The sequence below is a fragment of the Musa acuminata genome, chromosome BXJ3-2 (genome assembly GCF_036884655.1).
Source record: "Musa acuminata AAA Group cultivar baxijiao chromosome BXJ3-2, Cavendish_Baxijiao_AAA, whole genome shotgun sequence".
NCBI lineage: Eukaryota > Viridiplantae > Streptophyta > Magnoliopsida > Zingiberales > Musaceae > Musa > Musa acuminata.
The window spans coordinates 31428119-31446879 of record NC_088350.1 but is presented as its reverse complement, the minus strand read 5'-3'; the positions used below and the strand labels follow the sequence as shown (position 1 = coordinate 31446879).

Below are 18761 nucleotides of genomic sequence, written 5' to 3'. Positions count from 1 at the left end.
GATGATCTCTGGTATCTGAGAGTTTAGATTCGTTATGGAGATCACTTCTATTTCCGAGAGTCCTAAACTAACCAAATCGATGGCGATGGCGTCGTCCTCCATCCGAACTCATGGCAGAGAATCCATGAGCTTCCGACAGAGGTAGACAGTGAAATAATATTGATCAACAGCCTGACAAATCGATACAGTACTCGTAGGAAATGATGTAAGAACCTATATATTCTGATATCACTATATAAAATAGAAGACGACATGAAAATAACAATACACCAAACAGTAATACCATATGGATGCTTTATCAAACCAGTTTTAACCCTATCGTACAGTGCAAAAGAAAAGTATAGAAACCTGAATGCTTTATCGCTCGTCCGTCCGTCCAAAGCTTGTAAATTGTCCTGCTTTACCAAATAACACCATTGTCACTGACCAGCAAAGAGAAAATTGTCTCCCCATCAAATGATTACCAAGTTAAATCATCCCACATCAAACAGATAAATAAGAAACAATGATACATCAAACAATATAATCCTTTACTGGACTGATATCTTAAATCACTACAAAGAGAACACAAAAAGTTGGCAGTCACAACTTCCCTAGTTTATAAGCAACAGGAACCATTCAACCCCAAGAGATGCGGCCTTCTCCAATATTTATAAGTGGTGTATATTTCCTTTCATTCGAAGAGATAAACAAAACGGTGCTTGTCCTCTATAAAAAATGATCGGTATACAGTCATAGCAAGTAAAAAAGAATTGCGTACATGTGATGTAACAATCGAGTATATAGTCATGCAACAAGAAGCACAGGCAAGATCCGCGGCAAATTCGACATGGGACCAAGGGGATCGTCACCGATATGAGAAAGCTTTTACAAGCAGGATGAATCACATTAAAACATCAATCTCAGAAGCACCATTAGATGTTGAAATCAAACATTGATATCAGCTCTACTTGATTTTGTGCTGCCCATTTCAGACAGCCCAGAGGTTGAGAATCTGTGGAAGCTGTAGCTCTCAGGCACCGACATAGGCTGCTGAGGATAGAGTGTAGGTGGTGGTGCAAGGTTTAGCTGAGCAGGAAGTGGTGGAAGCACACTGGACTTGTAACCTTCACCACTTAAACTGCTAGAGAAAGGTCAACATTAGTATCATAATAGAACAAATATATGGAAAAAGAAAACAAAAAAACAATAGCTATGAAGGCGATCCAGGTGGTGCTGGCTTCTCATGATATCAAGCTGCCCCAGTAGCAAACAAATATCAGCATGGCAAAACAAACACTATAACGTAACAATCACAGGAAAAAAAAGTTCCGGAGTACCTAATCTTTAGAACTGCTGAACTGGATAATGTGATGTATGAGGCCCTCAGGGATGATCAAGATATTAGATTGAAACATGAAAAGTAGAGGATATATTAAAATCACATATTGAACCACACAATATGTTTCAAATTGTGTCAAGAATCTTTCGGTGTGACTAAGATTATGATCCAGAAATACTTGATTAAATCACAAAGTTTTTTTTTATATAAAGCCTGGTAGATCACAACTTCCGTGAAATCTTATGAGTCATTTTTTTACTTTAAATTGTGGATTTCTTAAAGGTCTTATAATTTAATTGTAAGTACCGTATCAGAATATTTGCAGGTGCTCATATTGCAGATACAGGGCAAACCTAACATGCATTCAATCAGGATTCTTATATCTACAATCAGACTTGTCTGGATCTGCCTTTTATTATCAATTACTGATCATTAATTTAAAAAAAGAAGCCTCTTTCATTCAACCAACACCTGCATCAGGGCCTAATACTTTTCTGAGAGAGTAACATTGTGTCCAGAGGAACTCAATTAATGTGGAGCCATAATAAATGTTGTGAAACTGAATAAATTAGGCCACAGAATTAGTCATACCACACACACACAGACAAAGAAATATCTGTATCATAAAGTACATCACAGAATCTAAGCTCGAGATATGTATACCATTGTTTTGACTTTTTAGTCAGAGTAAGAAAAAAATTGGAAGTCCTTGAGGTTATATCCATAGGTGAGATGCAGAAAGATAAATTTCCCAAATTAACTAAAAGAAAATGGCTAACAAGAAGTAAATGCAAGGACTACTTGCTTTTGCATATGAAGAACAGAAGAAGCAATAAAGGTAAATGATCCTAAAACAACTTGATATTTATTAAAAATATACCTCAATCTTCGGTGAAGTTGATTTTCATCACTTGAATTCTCACTTGTAAGATGAAGCGAGTTTTGGAGTGGGCTTATGGACCATGGACTAGGACCCGGTAGTTCATCAGAGAAATATCTTCTCCTGATCAACTGAAAAGACAGATGACAATGTTAAAGAATAAGAATTATCACAAAACAATCTACAGGTCAACATTAGTTTATTGATACAGACCATACGAAAAAACTTAATCACAGCTTCCTTGTCAAATCTGGCTTCTTTGGCAGCCTGGAGATAGTTAACAGAATTAGGAATAATCCAAGTGCAGACCAATTACTGACCACACACATAAATATGCTGTTCCATGTCTCAAGAATCAATCAAAGAAAATTGAATGGTCGAAAACAATAATGGTATATGCTGAACAAAGATAATTTTCCACCATGATTTCTAAAAATAAATTACTGAAAGCAAAAGGCAGCTCCAGCTAAACCTTGACAAGATACTATGGGTTGGAATATTCTCATATAACATAGTACGTCTACATACGCTAGATAGAAAGGGAAGAGTTGGAATTGTTCTGGAGGATTGAAGTTACAACAAGCTAAGGCATCAAACAAGGATGGGCAGTTCAAGGTCTACTGTTATGAAAAAGGAGTTCTGTAATCCATCTTAAAATCATAGTCATACAGCAAGGAGAGAACAATTGAAAGCTTAAAAAGGCTTCCATGATATCATGGCATACTAGCCAGAGAGAAGAGTCATCAAAAAACAGAAACAACCAATTTAACAGGATCAGGATAAACCCAAAATAGAAAATAAACCAAACCAACTACATGGAAGAGAAAGAAGATTCATTGAACCTTTTGTCCATAAATGACTTCTACCTACCTACAATCTTGCAAGGCTCAACTATTTACTCCAAGTGTAAGAGAACGATCAGAACAAGTGCAAGAAAGGCCAGCATGTTCTCCCCTTCTCGTAGTGACACAACCCGATATCCTTCTAGCCTATTTTAGATGCTGATATTTATTCATATTGCACAAAATGCTTAAATGTAAGCTAATATTATATAAGTCGATCCAACCCAACATCATCTCTTAATTCAGTGATGATATCAATTACTTTTTTCACATGACATAGATCAGACATAAATTAACAGAAATAACTATAGTATCAAGTGTCAAGTGCTTATACTGATGGCACGTACTATTAGACATAAAATCATTAACGGGTTTTTATAAATAATAGGGAACTATTAAAGGTATTGCATTTTATTTACTATTCATCTTATCATCAAAATTTAAAAAAAAAAACCATCAAAGGTTCCATGCCAATTGTAATATAGAGAAACAGTAATTAAAAAAGGGCATACCCAGTACACGAGGCTCCCGCCAATACGGGATCTGGGGAGGGCCAATGTACGCAGCCTTACCTTTAAATATTTAAAGAGACTGTTTCCGTGACTCGAACCCTGGTCTCCCAGGTCGCAAAAGAGCAACCTTACTGTTGTACCAAGACCCACCCATAGAGAAACAGTAATTGCAACTGGGAAAAAGGTAACTTCATTGCAGAAAAGGCCTAAATTGCTGATAAAAAACTAATTAACTCAAGCTTCAAAGTAAAACTTCTTACTGCCAAGAGGCCTGAACTGCCTGGAAAACTCTCTGCCAATGGAAGTTCTTCACTAGAAGGAAGCAGGCCTTGTTTCTCAACCCACTGGCGAGCAACATCGACAAGATTGCCGCTGCTTACCCTTGTACCCTCTTTGGCAGAAATATCAGCTTTGTTACCGATAACTAAATAAGGAACAGGAAGGCCTCCAGGACCACCAGATCCCAAAGGAGCTGAAAATGTACCATTTGCTGCAATCTCAGCAGCCCACTTGTGCAAGTTTGTCTTGGTCCTTCTTTGAGAGAGGTCATGAACAAATATAACCCCTACAAAAGAGTTTTAAATAAAAGGTGACCAGAATTCTTGTACTCTCAGCAGATACACTTTTGTAGCAAGTCAATGCAAACAAAAAAGAAGTGTATTCATAGAACATATCAGTTTCCTTTATTACTCGAATATCATACATGGAAAATTGATGATCGTCAGACAATCCATAATCATAAGGTCAGGCTTCTATGACCATTCAACTTAAGGAAATACGTTGTCCTGAGCCTGGACTATAAGATCAATCATTAAAGTTAAAGAACACAGAGCATGCTATTTAGTTCCAATTTAATTGGTGCCCTGGATGGAAATAGCTTTTCTATATCAAATTTGCTTTGGCCCAAATAAGTTCAAGGGCTCATCAACCTTGAAATCACAGAAACCAGAATTTTCCAACTAAATCAAGGTCCAATTAAATTCTTAAAAAAATATCATTTTACCATGAGAAATGCAAATAAAACAAAAAAATACCAATTAGATTAAATTTAGCAGGTAAAGGATATTAATCAATAGGATACAATTAAAAATAATTCAGCAACATATTTTTCACCTTTTTTTGGTCTTGAAGACATAAATAATAATGACAATACCTACAAGTACAATATTTAAAAGCTATGACAATATCTTAAGTACAATAAAGCTATGACAAATCAAACACTGGTGACTTGTAATAATAGACCACTGACGATTTGAGACACAAGAACTTACCATTAATTTGTGAATAGAAAAGAGATCGACAATCCTTGTAACGTTCATGTCCTGAGGTATCCCAAAGCTCAACAAAAAAGTCTCTGTGTGTGTCACTTCTTATGCTATTCGAAGAGCTGCTAACACTTCCATAAGAAACATGCTGGGCATGATATCATTAAGACATTGTGAGCTAACTTTGATGAAAAACATATGCAAGTTTTGAGAAAAAGAAAAAGAATTACCTTCACACCCACTGTGCAGCCAACTGTTTGAGAAGGTCGAGCAATGGAAGAACCCTTCAAGATTAGGTGTACTAGGGATGTCTTTCCAACACCTGACACAAGATCAAAGATCAAGCTGAAGTGGTAAACTACAATGACATATATCCATATATAAGCACACTCCATGCAACAAAACCCCCCAAAGATGTTCATGAATAAGTTGTATATGAAAGTATGCAAATATATGCATTCATCAGAAAACAGTTGAGTAAATTTAAATGGACCAATTTGCATGGAAATCAACATGTGAGGATTATTTGGACAAAACAACATTTAAAAATCAGACAGTAGCTTGATAGTCGAAAACTAAGAGTCTCAGATGCAAAAGGAAAAGGCAAATGACCAGATCCACTAAAATACAAACTCTGAGCTTCTACAAAATCCGTATGTGAAACATTGCACAAAAGGGATAAAAAACCCCACACATCTATTGAATTCTATCAATTGTATTCACTGACAATAAATTTGAACATTGGCTGTTACTGAAACTATATAAGAATTTGAATATTTGTTATGATTCTTAAAGTATATTGAGTAAATCTCAAAAACCCCTTTTAACAGGAGAACTGAGAAATTATTATTTTGTCAATAGTATTCACCTAAGTGTCTTCTTCAACAATCTATCATGAAACAACTCTACTCCAGCAAAAGGATAATCCCTCCACGATACTCACACAGAAGAACATTCAAAAACAAAAACCTCACTGCAGACACATATAACTAGCTGCAATATCAATTTACACAAACGATGAAGGGAGTCCTTAAGTTTCTAATAATGATCTCAAGTATCACTGACAACTAATCATACTTGTATAATCATGAACATGCATATTCCCATACTTGTTGTAGGAATAATTAGAAAGAAATATGCAATAAATGTAGAGGCACTCGCAACAGCCAACAAATAGACTGACCAACTATCCAACGATCAGCTCAAGTTTGTTTACAGCAATCCAATACCTGCGTCGCCGACGACGAGAACGCGGACCTGGCCACAAGGAGGACTACCGTTATGCTCCCTACTACCAGTCTCCTTCTCCCTCTCCCACCAAAACATGGTGATCACCACCAAATCCTTCGACCACAAGAAACGCCTCGAAGAAATCCAGGATCGAGATCAAGCGCCCTAAAATTCAAGACGGAAACGACGGGTTTCATTTCATCTCATCCAAACTCCACAAGCACCCACCCAAATCGAGCAGCATGCCAAGATCCACCGACAAAAAACCAACAAGAGACCTAAATCTCGACGGCGGAAGTTTCCGGTTCGCGATCGAACAGGAACGAGGTGCCCCCAAATTGGCGAGATGCGAGTCGAGACGAATCGGAGGCTTCTGGAATCGATGGAAATGGGTCCGATTTGGACCTCAATGGGTAGATCGCAGATTCTCGTTCTCTTATTTCCCTACTTAAGTATTTTTATAATAATATTATTTGGGCGAATTAATAGTAAAGAATCATTCTATCTAATTAAATGGAACCAAATTAATAGTAAAGAATAATATTGATAAAAAAAGAAAAATATAAATAATATGAGTCTTTATTTTAAAATAGCATTTACTAAATATTAAAATTACATTCTGTTAAAACTATAAACTTAGATAGAACATTATTTATTATTAAAAATGTAAACATCCAAAAATTTATGTTGATATACATTATAAATTATTTTAAAATTTTAAATTATTTTAGATATACATTCTGTTGATATACATTATTTTTAAATTATAAATTATGTTGATATACATTATAAATTATTTTAAATTTTATTTAAAAAATTCATGTTTAATAATTTATAAAGTTATTTAATGAAAAACAATCCAAAAAACATAGAGACTTTTTCTTTTTTCTTTTTTTTTTTTGGGGGGGGGTCCATCAGACTTCAAAGAGACAAAATCTTACAGTAACTCTTTAAAGCACATGCCCATATTGAGAAGGACAAATGGTGACATGTTAGGTGACAGTCAAGTTTCCGGGACAAGTCATGTGTTCGAAAGTATGTCGATATCGATCCCTCTTTATTTTGTTTGGTGCTTTTGTGTTTGGGCACTTAATGTGTCACAGGATAAACCAAGACATCAAAAATTGGGGAAGAAGGAGAACAGATGAGAGAAGGCCATCAAGTAGTAGCTAAATAATGGCTTTTACAGAATTTGGATCCATTCAAAGTTGGTTATACATCTGATCCCAATATGAAGCATGAGAATGGTTTGCAGACTAATACTAGCGTGCATTGAATCTGTATCTGTACCTTCTCGCCCAGAACACAAAGAGTAGAAAGTTGACGGAGCTCAGAGCACACATGAGCCAGTAGAACCGCTCGAGGTGGTAGTGATTCAAGTTTCTCCCCGACAGCCATGGCTCGTGGTGTCCGCTACCCGTCACACCGTTCACGATGGTTACCAGTACCGAGCTGAGGTAGTACCCCATCGCCAGCGACGCCCACGACAGCGACGTCGCCAGCGAGCGCATCCCCGCCGGCGCCTCGCTGAAGAAGAACTCGAGCATCCCGGCCAGCGTGAACAGGTCCGCCGAGCCCAGGAACAGGTACTGGAACGCCAACCAGAAGAAGGAGATCGGCAGTGGTTCGGTGGAGTCGAGCAGGCCGGAGTCTCTCGCCACCCTCTTCCTCTTGACCTCGACCAGCGCCGCCACGGCCATGGCTACGACCGAGAGCGCCAACCCGAAGCCTATTCTCTGTAGCTGCGTGATGCCCGCCTCGCTCTTGGTGACCCTGCGTGCGAAGGGGACGATGACGTGGTCGTAGAGCGGCGCGAGGACCATGATGAAGACGATGGGGAAGGTGGCGAGGGAGGCCGGCGGCACGGAGAGCCCGCCGACGCGAGTGTTCGTTGTGGCTGCTTGCTGGATCGAGAAGGTGGAGAGCTGAGCTAAGCAGCAGCTTAGCGTTATAGTAAAGAGGAAGACGGGCAGGACTTTGACGACTATCTTGACATCCTCGACTTCTTCTACGGTGCACACAAGAGCTCTGTGCGTGGGCGTTCCTTCCACTGCTCTGTTGAGGCACTTCAGTTCTCCATTTGGACCTTCGGCGTCCATGATATCTTCTTTGCTCTTCTCTTCTGCCTTCCCCTCCTCCACCTCGGCAGTCCTCACAGGGCTAATTGGGATCATGTCGACCACGGCATTTCTTACGTTCTGGTTACAACCGCGGTTCATCGTTGCAGCAACCAAGACCTTGGCTATGGTGGCGAGAGGACTTCCAGCTGGAATTTTGTTCCTGTAAATTGCGGAGCCGGCAAGGAATACAGGGACGGAGAGAAAGATCGTGATGGTGGAGATGCCCAAGCCCCACTGCCACCCCAAGTTGTCTTCCACCCACACGACGAGCGTGACGGCGATGAGGCCACCGCAGGAGAGGCAGAATACGAAGTAGTTGAAAAAGGTGGAGCGGGCGTTGCGTCCCCGGACGGTGTCCTCGTCGAACTGCTCTGCGCCATGGGCAGGAAGCGACCCCTTGATCCCGCCGACGCCTAGTGCGGTGAGGTAGAGGCCGGCGAAGAGCATCACAGCGTCGCCGCCGGAGACTTCTCGGCATGGAGCGAGGGAAGTGTCCGAGATTCTGCAGGGAGGCGGCTTGAGCGCCGGAGATTTGGCTTGCACTGTGAGGATGACCAGTCCCTGTTTCGTTGAATCAAGCTTAAAGGGTCAGTATTTGTCATCGCAATCTATACGGTGAGAGAAGAGTCGATCTACTAGAAATTAATGTGACATGAACTCACCAAGAACTCCAGAAGTGCACTAATCAGGTAGGTATGATAGGCAGTGAAGTAGGCATCAGACAAGAAGCCCCCAAGCAGAGCCAGGAGGAAGGCTGTGCCCATAAAGTTGGTGACTGTGGTGGCTGAGTGAGAGGGGGAGAGGTGCATGAACTCTGCCAAGTAGGTGACCAAGTTGCTTGCATTGGCCAGAAATGCCATATTCGCCATTATCTCCACCACTGCACCAAGTTGCACATTTCAATCAACAAGTCTGCGCAAGAGAGGGTAGAAACATATGTATGCATGTCTGAACAAAAAACAAAACAAAGAAAGACAGGAGAGTAGTCTCTTGTTGTTTTCATGGCAATAGCAAGAACAGCTCACATAACAACAGATGGAAATTGGACAACCAGAAGCAAATTTATCAGTTGTTATAGCTCTGGATCAAGTTTTACCGGAAGTTATGCATGGAGAACTCAGCAAAACAAAGCTATGAGATTGATAGGAATGAATTGACACTGTGCTGCAAGTACATTAGTAATCAAAACTGAAGAATTAGAAGCTTTTTTTCTGTAGGGAAGCTTACCCAGAACAAAGGAGGCTGCAACCATGCCACCATGTCTGCTTCTCAAGGCAGGTTGGTTCCTCCAATCCACATAGCCAACCCATCTTTCAGAGGCAATCACTTCTTCCTGACATGAAAATGATGAGACTGATGAGGAAGATGTTGAAACCAGAGAGAGATGTAATTAGCCAACCATTTTGTTTCTGCTTTCTCTGACTTGGCGAAGAAGATGGAACAATCCAAGGGACTATGGAGAGAGTTGGGATGGATCCTTATTTAAAGACAGAGAAGGGCCTACTACTTAAGAGAAATGTGTAGACCTACCAATCCTAACATGGACAATGACTGGTTATAAAAGAATGAGTCTTTGTCAACAGTCCATCCTTCCTATCCTTTAATCTTTTCCACTTGAGTGAATCTTTTAGATTTGCCTCCTTCCTATCCTTTGGCCATTTTCTTCTTCTGTTTACTGTTCTTTTGATCTTAAAAAGTTGCAAAGGTCACTCCAAAACTGTTCATCCCATTTTCCCTTTTCATCTCAACTGCCTACAAAAGTCATGAAGGTAATGCCATAAAAATACCCTAAATATATAGAATTTGCATTCAATAACCTATATTAAACAAAAAAAGAATGAATATTGTAAGACTGATATAATCAAATTTAGCAAACATTTGAGATGAAAAGTGATATAATGTAATAACAAAATTTGCGATCTTTTGGATCATTCATTCATCTTATATTTCATATCGATCCTAGATTTATTTTGAATAAAAAGGGATATAATATATTAAGAGTAACTTATATAATAAAATTATGAAGGGTTATCCATAATCATCTATCATACTCCCACTTTATATCTTGACTATAATAAAAAATTTTCATATACAAATACAAAAAGATTAAAATGAACGATATTACAAAAAGGTTCTTATTATCTTATGTTGTTTGGATATATAGATAAATCCCAAGGAGAGATAGGTACTCATGTCCAGATTTAATGTAACACCCTGTTGCCATGACCATAGCATTCATAACTTGCTGCTGAGACATTGTGTATGTAACCAAGGGACTTTTTTTTCCTTAACTAAAATATTCTATAATTAGTGTTCTACTTTGCATTAGTTTTTTTCCTTGTTTGTGTAGCATGATTAATAAAAATTAATTGATAATTTTTTTCATTAATTATACAAGCAAGGAAATAAAATTTATTTCTAAATCCTTAGGAGAACCCTCCCTCAATTCTTATATAAGGATGATATATATGTACTTGTATTCTCGTGCCGAAAAGGAAAGAGGTATGTATAATACTATTTTTAGTTTTTTTTATATATTTTAGATATAAAAAAATTAGATGCTAAAATAATGTTATATTTTTAAAATCATAATGTTTGGTTTATAATATTATTTTAATTAGTTTAAAATCTAATTATGATTAATAAATAATAAGTAGTAAGTTTTATATCTTAAAATAATTTGGTGAATTAAAAAAAACTTATAGTTTTAAAAAATTCTCATAAAGTAACTAAAAAAATTATTTTATCCCTATTTTCATCGAACCCATTGTCCTCATCTCCTTGCCCGTCTTTGCGGACCTCACGTTGGCTCCCATCATATCTACTTCTATATATCTCGCCCATGGTATAAGTAATCGTTGACCCTAACTCCTCTCCCCTCTGCCTCGTCAAACTTGCCCCATGTTTATGGAGCTCATTGGCTCGCAACAAACCTGCCCATACATGCTTTGCCCTTGTTGTCCTTACCCACGACACAAGTGGCCAATGACAAAAGCGGAAGGGACTACGATCATGGAGGTAGGGGTGGATCCCACAAGGTAAAGGGAAGGAGAGTTAGGACGACAACAACTAATGACCACTTGTGCCACCGATGAGATCGAGGCGTGCAAGGGTAAATCTACTGGGATCTACGAAAGTAGGGGTAGGGTCCGATAAGGCAGATACACAGAAGCGGTAGTCAATATGAATAATATCGTTATTTAAAAAATATATACTAGAGATTTTTTAATCATAAATTCGTCCAAATATTATTATATTTTTTATAATCATGATGTATAATTTATAATATTATTTTAATTGTTTTTGCATGAAGCTACCTGATCGCCCTTCCTTGAACGAAAGAAAGGTCAACGAGAACAGCTTTTATATAATCATGATCTACTTTGCATTCTGCCACACGAATCCCCTTCCCATGAATTGATCTACAAAGTTATTCTGAAATCCAACACACTGTTCCTCAAAATATTCCAAGTGTTCAAAATATAATATGGTGCAGTATAGCACCAGCTCTGCTACGACAGTGAGAGTTCATAGTGTGCTAGGTTTGCACCAATAGTGAAGGACTCAAAACATTGTGAACACTTGATTGGGAAAGAAAGAAAGAAGAAATATGTTAAGAAGTTTCACCATGCATAAAATGTATGTCCTCCTTTTCTCTGATTGACTTGGGAATCTAAATTCCTAGAAGAAGCATAGGAATTGGCACTCATCCGATGGGTATGACACAATGGACAACAACATGAATTTTTTAAGGTGATGAACCAAAATGATTGTTGAGATGAAAATGGTTTGAGGATCTATTTTCTTCCACATTATAAATGTATTTTCGCACTAGAGATAAGCATGAGGAAATAACATATAAAATTGTTTTTAAAATAATAAGAAAATGATAAAGAGTACCACAGTTAATTATTTTTTGTGTGAGTTAAGGTTGCATTGACTTTAGGTGAATCAGCACTTGTTTCATATCTGTTGGTGTGTGTAATTAGTGCTGGCCTGCATATTATTGAGTATAACATGGAAATATTCCAAACTATGTTGAACAAAATCTATTTGATTTGTCCATGAGATAGACTTTGTTGAAGTTTATGAGGACAGATTGTGCAGTGAAGATTGAAAAGGATTTAGCATCATTCCTAGAAGAGAGGCTTTTCCATGTCAGTGGTGGATACAGTCTCTTTTATATATGAATGCAAGCAATTGTTCATATTCTCATGCAGACATTCTGCACCTGTATGGATTCATTGCACAGTATTAGAATCGGAACATAGTGGACTTGGTGGGAATTGGACCACCGGCTGGATTACGACCACCCATCAATCAGAATTAAAGTTCATATGGTGGCTATTCTGTTCAATTATCAAACATTGTCGTCCCACTGAGTTCTCTGGACCATAAATGCTTTACAACTTTGCCAAATTCTAATGCCAGATGCATTTCAGACCAAATTAATGCAAAAGTATTTTTAACAGAGATGTTTCTCTTGTCCCAACTGTTAGCCAAAATAAATATTTATATTCTGTCAAAGATGTTTATATTTTATATTTTAATTTAATAAGTTTATTAAATTTTATATTAATTTAACAAAGACTAATGAATGTATATTATTAATATAAAATTAAATATTCAGTTTCAAGAGGTTAATTGTTTTATTAGATTAAAATATAAGAATACAGATGGTATGATAGTCGGTATAATATTAGGAAAACATTAATGGGTAACCTTAAATTTCCGAGTTCAGCGTGACTAGAATTCCTATTAGCTTAAGTCAGAACCAGATAATTAGCTTAAACTTATCTTTGACTCTACTTTGGATCTTCCTGGCTTCTGAATCTAATGATCTGCTTTAACTTAATATTTAAGTTACATCCTCTATCTCATGCAACTTTTGCAAAGATATCACTTTATGCAGCTGTTGTCATTTACTGCTTTCTTTTGCCATCTGCATCATGCTGCACACATAGCATGGCCTTTATGCTCACTTAATACAATACTATGCTGATGCTTAATAAGCATGCATAATTTCTCAGACAAATCTTCAACTTGATTAGCCTCTCTAAATACATAAAGGTAGACCAATACTATGATAAGCTAATGATGGCAACTTCATAGAACTTTTTGATATCTTTACTTGTCTTTTTGACCCATGACACACTTAGTGTCAAGTTCATATCATGTGATCTTATTTTATGTCCAGATTTCAAGTGGCAACTGTTGCTGAAACCAGTGTAGATTGCACAATGTTATCCTCCTTTTACTTTTTTTTTTTTTTTGTGCTTGTGGCATTCTATCACCTTTGGATAATTCATTTTTTAGTCTCATCCTTGTTGCAGCGTGTGTTCTTATTCCTCGAGTCACTGTCAATGTGACAAGATCTTTCACCTAAATCCAATGCTCAACAAACATGACCATCAAATGCCTGCTCTTGACTTTGCTAAACAGCATGATTCTCACAGATGGGAGTTGAGTTGAACTGGGCATTGAAGTGCAGAGAATATCTACGGACTTAGCTATCATAACAGGCAAGAATCACAACAGAGAATTGTGGATAGTATGAAACGCATTTCACATCTTGGACGGTGGAGAGGAGAAAACAAGGCAAGAAATCATCCTTGAAAGATCTCTCTTTTCTTTTAGCTTCGGTCTTTTGGTGGAATGGTGAGATAGTCAATGAAAAGGCACAGAGTCTGCGAGGAGAATTCAAGTCAAAAACGCTCTCAAAGCTTTCGGTTCACCTGAATCCAACAGTCCAACACTGAGTACCTAATCGAAGTCCAACACCGTTCAGTTCCATGTAGTATCTTCCAAGCTGTGAAGAGCAATTGACAAAGAAGGTCACACCATTAGAGGCATTGAGCCAGAACATTTGAAGTTCAATGCAATTCAAAATCAAGGTAAATGACCAGAACACTGATGCATACCATTGTTTCATGTTGGGATTTGATTAAGCTTCTTCTTCCAATTGTTTTGGTGCAAAGTAGAAGGCAATGCTCAAACATATCTCTATCTTCACCTTGATATTGACACACAGTCAATTTCATCGTTTGGATAAAGAAGAATTCATGAAGTATCATATATCATTTTCAAGGCAACAAAAGCTCATATTTTATGCTTCCCGATATGAGGGTGCTGCTTCATACTTTACAATGCTTTCAATTGCTTCCTTTCAGAAACCTTCTCTTAAACCTTTTTAGCAGACAAACAGAGATATTACGAAAAGGTAATTGCCATTAGGACACACCCTAATTTTTTAGATGTTTATCGAAGAATCTCAAAGAATATTATGAGGTTTTGTGTCATGATCTTAGGTCAGAAGCCAAGGTGGTGTTAGGAACTTGTTAGGCATGTAGGATGATTTGGCTGTTCTTGACTAAGATGGAATAAATTGTTAGCTTTCATGTCCCAGATGGTATCCACCAATCAATAGTTGTTGGTGACTGAAGATACTCACTGGTGGCTGCAGATTATATGCTAGTCACATCCACATACTTCCAAAGTCCACTGGGACCAATCTATGATTAATTTCATTAGGCAGACCTTTTACCAAAAAAGTAAAAAGAAAAAAGAGATGACACTACTAAGGAAGTCCTACAATGCATATTGAACCTGGAAAAGTATGGAATCACAAAAGGCCTATGAATTAAGTGTTTGAGTCCAAATTTGGAATATATTCTTATGAATTTATCCTTGTTAATGGCACACCAAGTTAGTATAGGGGATATATGATTTCACAGACTTCAGTTTTGTGACCCTTGAAGGGACAGAGATGCAGAATCAAATCAGTTGAAATACATCACAAGAAATCCACTAAATGTTAAATCATTCTGGACCTTTTGTTGAAGATTGAAGATCCCTAACTTGTTTATATTTTATCAAAAAGAAGAATCATAGCTGCAGAAGATATAGATTTCATGCTTATTTGAAAGCATCTGCCTTTCAGCAACATATGTTCTTTACAAATAATAGTACATTTAAAGGCTGTCTTTCCATCAACAGATAACTTTAGCACCAGCAGGAACTGCATCTCAAAGCTTTAGTCATTTTAAATAGTTTGACAAGTGAATAATGTTTTGAGTGTTCAGAAGTTCTTAACACACTTTTAGCTTTTGTTATGATCTAAACACTGTGATCGCCACCGACAAAAAGAATCTATGTGAAGTTCATTACTCACAAAAAGAATCTTTAATCTGATTTCACTTCTGAATAATCCACAAAAATGTGTTTTTTGTCAGAATTTTAAGTTCTGTATACGCAAATGTTGCAGATTACTACTAAATTTTCCTTTCGAAAAAAATGGAATTTTTCATCAGGAGGATATCTCAGTTGCAAATTGCTTTTCTTTTTGGTAATAGAACAATTAAAGAGAACTTAATTGAAGCACAATTCTTATGAAGCAGAGTTCAATGTGTGGGAAGAAATGTGTGTTAATACAAAAGAATGAAGGATGCTGAGTGGAGCAAAGCAGATTTAGATTGGCTATCTCACTTGAAATTAAAATTCAATATCCTGAGCATATGAGAATGTAAAGATTACACTTGAGACTGATTAATGAACCGGAAAAGCCAAGCTTATTTACCCTGAATTTCAAGCCTAAATAGGCCCATGATGATTATAAACTATGATGATTACAATCTTTGAAAGATGCAAAGATCTTTGGATTTCCCCTTTAAAATCTTTGAAAGATGCAACCAGAGAAGTCAATACAAAGACTATGATGATTATGTGAAGAGGAAGGAATTGAGACAAAACAATAGAGAAATAAATGGATTTTTTCTTTGTTGGGTGAACATCATGCAAGTGAGATTTGCTTCCCAATAGCAACTGGGGAAAAAGATACTTAAAGACAAAACACCATCAAGATTTATTTGTTTTGTTCATTTGCTGATGGATTAACTGTGTCACAGTCTCAAGATAATCACTGAGATGGGATCTGAAAGCTAAAATCTTCAACATTCCACATTCAGGAAATCTATTGCCATTAGTTATTTGACACAAAAAAGTCAGAAATCAATATAAGTTATCTAATTTCAAAGGTTAATCCTGTTAAGAGAGCCTATTATTTGGACGATACAGAGTCTACGTATACATGTAGATGTATACATATGCACATATGCATATAAATATGAAACATATGCATACATAAATATATCTATAATTAGTAATATGAATCTCAAATAGTAAATCTCATGCTTCAAGTTGTGATTTTAGGAAAAATATTAATCTTTAGTTTGGCTTCCTTATGACTTGTGTAGAGTGCATTCGGTGGACATGTGTTAAGTAAATATAGAAGCTTGAAGAAGATAATAAAGATTGGATTACCGAGCATTAGCCATAAACTGGTCTTTATAGTCTCAAACAACGAAAGAATACACAATACATAGCCAAATCTCTTCTCAACCTTACTTGCCTATGTCTGCCTCTCTTCTCTCGTCTTGTTTGAGCCTCGAGCATATATATCTGTGCTCTGTCACTCCCGCAACCCCTCTCTCTCTCTCTCTCACTCTCTCTCTCTCTCTCTCTTCCTAGAACAGGTTTCTAAAACCTCAACATGGGCGTTGGGGGAAGCAGTCGAGAGCCCCAGAGTAGCGCGTCAGTCTCGTCACGAAACTCCCCGGCTTGGCCTTGATGATATCCGTCTTGTCGTACTTCTGCAATCCCCCACCTCCTCCTGACTTCACAAAGAAGGCTCCATTCAGCATCAGGTCACCTTCAGATCTCCATGTCCACTGCTTCCAAACTGACTCTGTCGCGTAGTCCCTCTTCGTCACCTGCAGTATACATTTCACCCGACGTCTTCACGTAAACAGATAGAAGAAAGGAAGCCTTGGAGAGTACTAGAGAGACAATTGACTTGCGACTTGTTTACCTCCTTGGCAAAGAGGTTCGATGGAGCAATGTAGCGGTTCCCTTGGCTGATGATGGTGGGATGCTGGCTGCCGCCGACGGCATACATCTCCCAGTGGGTGTAGTCATTGTTCACAACGTGGACGAAACCCCATCGGCATCTGCGGACAAGAAATCGTCACCCGGATAAACCCGGTTGGTTCGGTCACAGTCAAGATCGTGTAGGATTTGGATATATGTCATGGTGGAAGAGTCTCGTCTCTAACCTTGGCATCCTCTGTACAAGGCCTTTTCCAAAGTGATTGAAAGCAACTGTAATCTGCATAATTGCATCTGGCGAGTAGGCATCGCTAGCACCAAACAGCATTACCTTTTCACATATGCTCAACGTAAGCTCTGATTGGTCAGAATGGTAACACAGAGGAAGCATAACTTTTGGCTAATGGCTTACTTCGTTGTGTCGGGTGAAGTGGCTATTGGAGATGGTGATGGCTGTGGAACCTTCGATGACGTCAATAAGCCCATCCATGCAGTTGGACATGGAGACATGGTCGATCCAGATGTTGCTCGAACCGTAGATGGATATGCCATCACCGTCGCTCCTGGTTCGGAGGCCGTAGTGGTGCTCGGAGTCCCTGATCATGCCGCCGTTGCCGGCCTTGATGTCTTGGATGTGGAGGTTGTGGACGATGACATTGTGCACGTACTGGATAGTGATGCTGGCGCCGCCCATGATCTGGACGTTGGCGCCCCGGCCATCGATCGTCTTGTCGCTGTTGACGAGCAGCTCCTCGGTGAGGCGGATGACCATGTCGTGGGCGAACACGATCCAGAGCGGCCGGTCTTGGATCACACCGTAGCGGAGGGTGCCCTTCTTAGGGTTGACGAGGTCGTCGTCGGACGCATCGGTGACGACGTAGAACTTCCCGTTCTTCCCGCCGGTGGTGTGGCGGCCGAAACCCTTGGCGCACGTGGCCAGCTGCTTGCGGTTGTGGATCCAGTTCTCGTTGCACCTCCAGCACCTGTCGATCGGGTTCGTCGCCAGGCACGGGCCATGGGATCTCTTTTTGCCGCGCAGGCCCCTCCTTGTCACGTTTGTCTCCGCATCCCTGCATATATCACCAAAACATGAACCCTAATCACCATAATTGTTCTGCTGTACACGTAGATGGAGGAAGAACAGGGGCATACGGGAACAGAAGGCCGCTCCTTGTGGCGTTTCTCTCCAGCTCCCTGCAGACATCACCAAAACGTAAACCCTAACCATTACGGTTGTTCTGCTGAGAAGCATTAAGTGGTCTTTTTCGTGATTAATCATCTTCATGGGCGGCAAAAGCTAAATCGCGCCAACAGAAGCGTGCATGCGAGGAATGATGGAGGAAGCAGAGGAAGACAAGGGAGAGGAAACGTACTGATACACTGCCTCGTTGAAATGTCGAGTCACAGACTCAGGGTCGGGGTTGTAGGAATTGCGAGCCTTGGATTGCGCTACCTCGGCCTTCTTCTGCCAGTACTCATCAAAGTCGGCGATATGGGCATTGGCGAAGGCAGCGGAGGCCAAGAAGAGGAGGGAGAAGAAGAACAACCTCGGCCTCGACTCCATCACACAACCTCCCTTCTTCTTTTTCCCTCCTCGTCTACGATCTTGTTTTCTTCGATGCAGTACCAGACCGGACCAGAACTTGTCCTCTCGGCCTCCTACGAGAGATACAAGAGGCAGAGGGACGTTGTATAAGGAGGAAGAGGG

At 39.0% G+C, this 18761-nt stretch overlaps 3 protein-coding genes across 8 annotated transcripts; all 3 read right to left on the bottom strand.

Moving 5' to 3' along the window:
• Positions 1-686: 686 nt before the first annotated feature.
• LOC135583920 (small GTPase LIP1-like) lies at positions 687-6460 on the bottom strand. Of its 4 annotated transcripts, XM_065140426.1 has the most exons (8): positions 6329-6460; positions 6050-6215; positions 5051-5142; positions 4827-4968; positions 3816-4120; positions 2415-2468; positions 2202-2332; positions 687-1123 (listed from the first exon to the last, which is right to left on the bottom strand). In XM_065140426.1, exons 2-8 carry the CDS (start codon positions 6144-6146, stop codon positions 928-930), a joined length of 1017 nt encoding a protein of 338 aa, XP_064996498.1. In that variant the 5' UTR covers positions 6147-6215; positions 6329-6460; the 3' UTR covers positions 687-927. The 4 variants fall into 4 exon arrangements, with proteins under 4 accessions (XP_064996498.1, XP_064996497.1, XP_064996500.1 ...); XM_065140425.1 differs by having other exon boundaries at positions 6050-6459; XM_065140428.1 differs by having other exon boundaries at positions 687-1120; positions 6050-6459.
• A 733-nt stretch (positions 6461-7193) lies between these two features.
• LOC135631397 (protein NRT1/ PTR FAMILY 4.6-like) lies at positions 7194-9670 on the bottom strand. Of its 3 annotated transcripts, none has more exons than XM_065139043.1 (4): positions 9570-9670; positions 9398-9503; positions 8833-9050; positions 7194-8731 (listed from the first exon to the last, which is right to left on the bottom strand). In XM_065139043.1, exons 1-4 carry the CDS (start codon positions 9570-9572, stop codon positions 7313-7315), a joined length of 1746 nt encoding a protein of 581 aa, XP_064995115.1. In that variant the 5' UTR covers positions 9573-9670; the 3' UTR covers positions 7194-7312. The 3 variants fall into 3 exon arrangements, with proteins under 3 accessions (XP_064995115.1, XP_064995116.1, XP_064995117.1); XM_065139044.1 differs by having other exon boundaries at positions 8833-9082; positions 9570-9584; XM_065139045.1 differs by lacking the exon at positions 9570-9670 and having other exon boundaries at positions 8833-9082; positions 9398-9517.
• Positions 9671-16495: 6825 nt separating this feature from the next.
• LOC135631137 (pectate lyase-like) lies at positions 16496-18761 on the bottom strand. Its single transcript, XM_065138573.1, has 6 exons — positions 18427-18761; positions 18206-18247; positions 17466-18123; positions 17281-17384; positions 17037-17175; positions 16496-16938 (listed from the first exon to the last, which is right to left on the bottom strand). The coding sequence occupies exons 1-6, from the start codon at positions 18615-18617 to the stop codon at positions 16714-16716; spliced, it is 1359 nt and encodes a 452-aa protein (XP_064994645.1). The 5' UTR covers positions 18618-18761; the 3' UTR covers positions 16496-16713.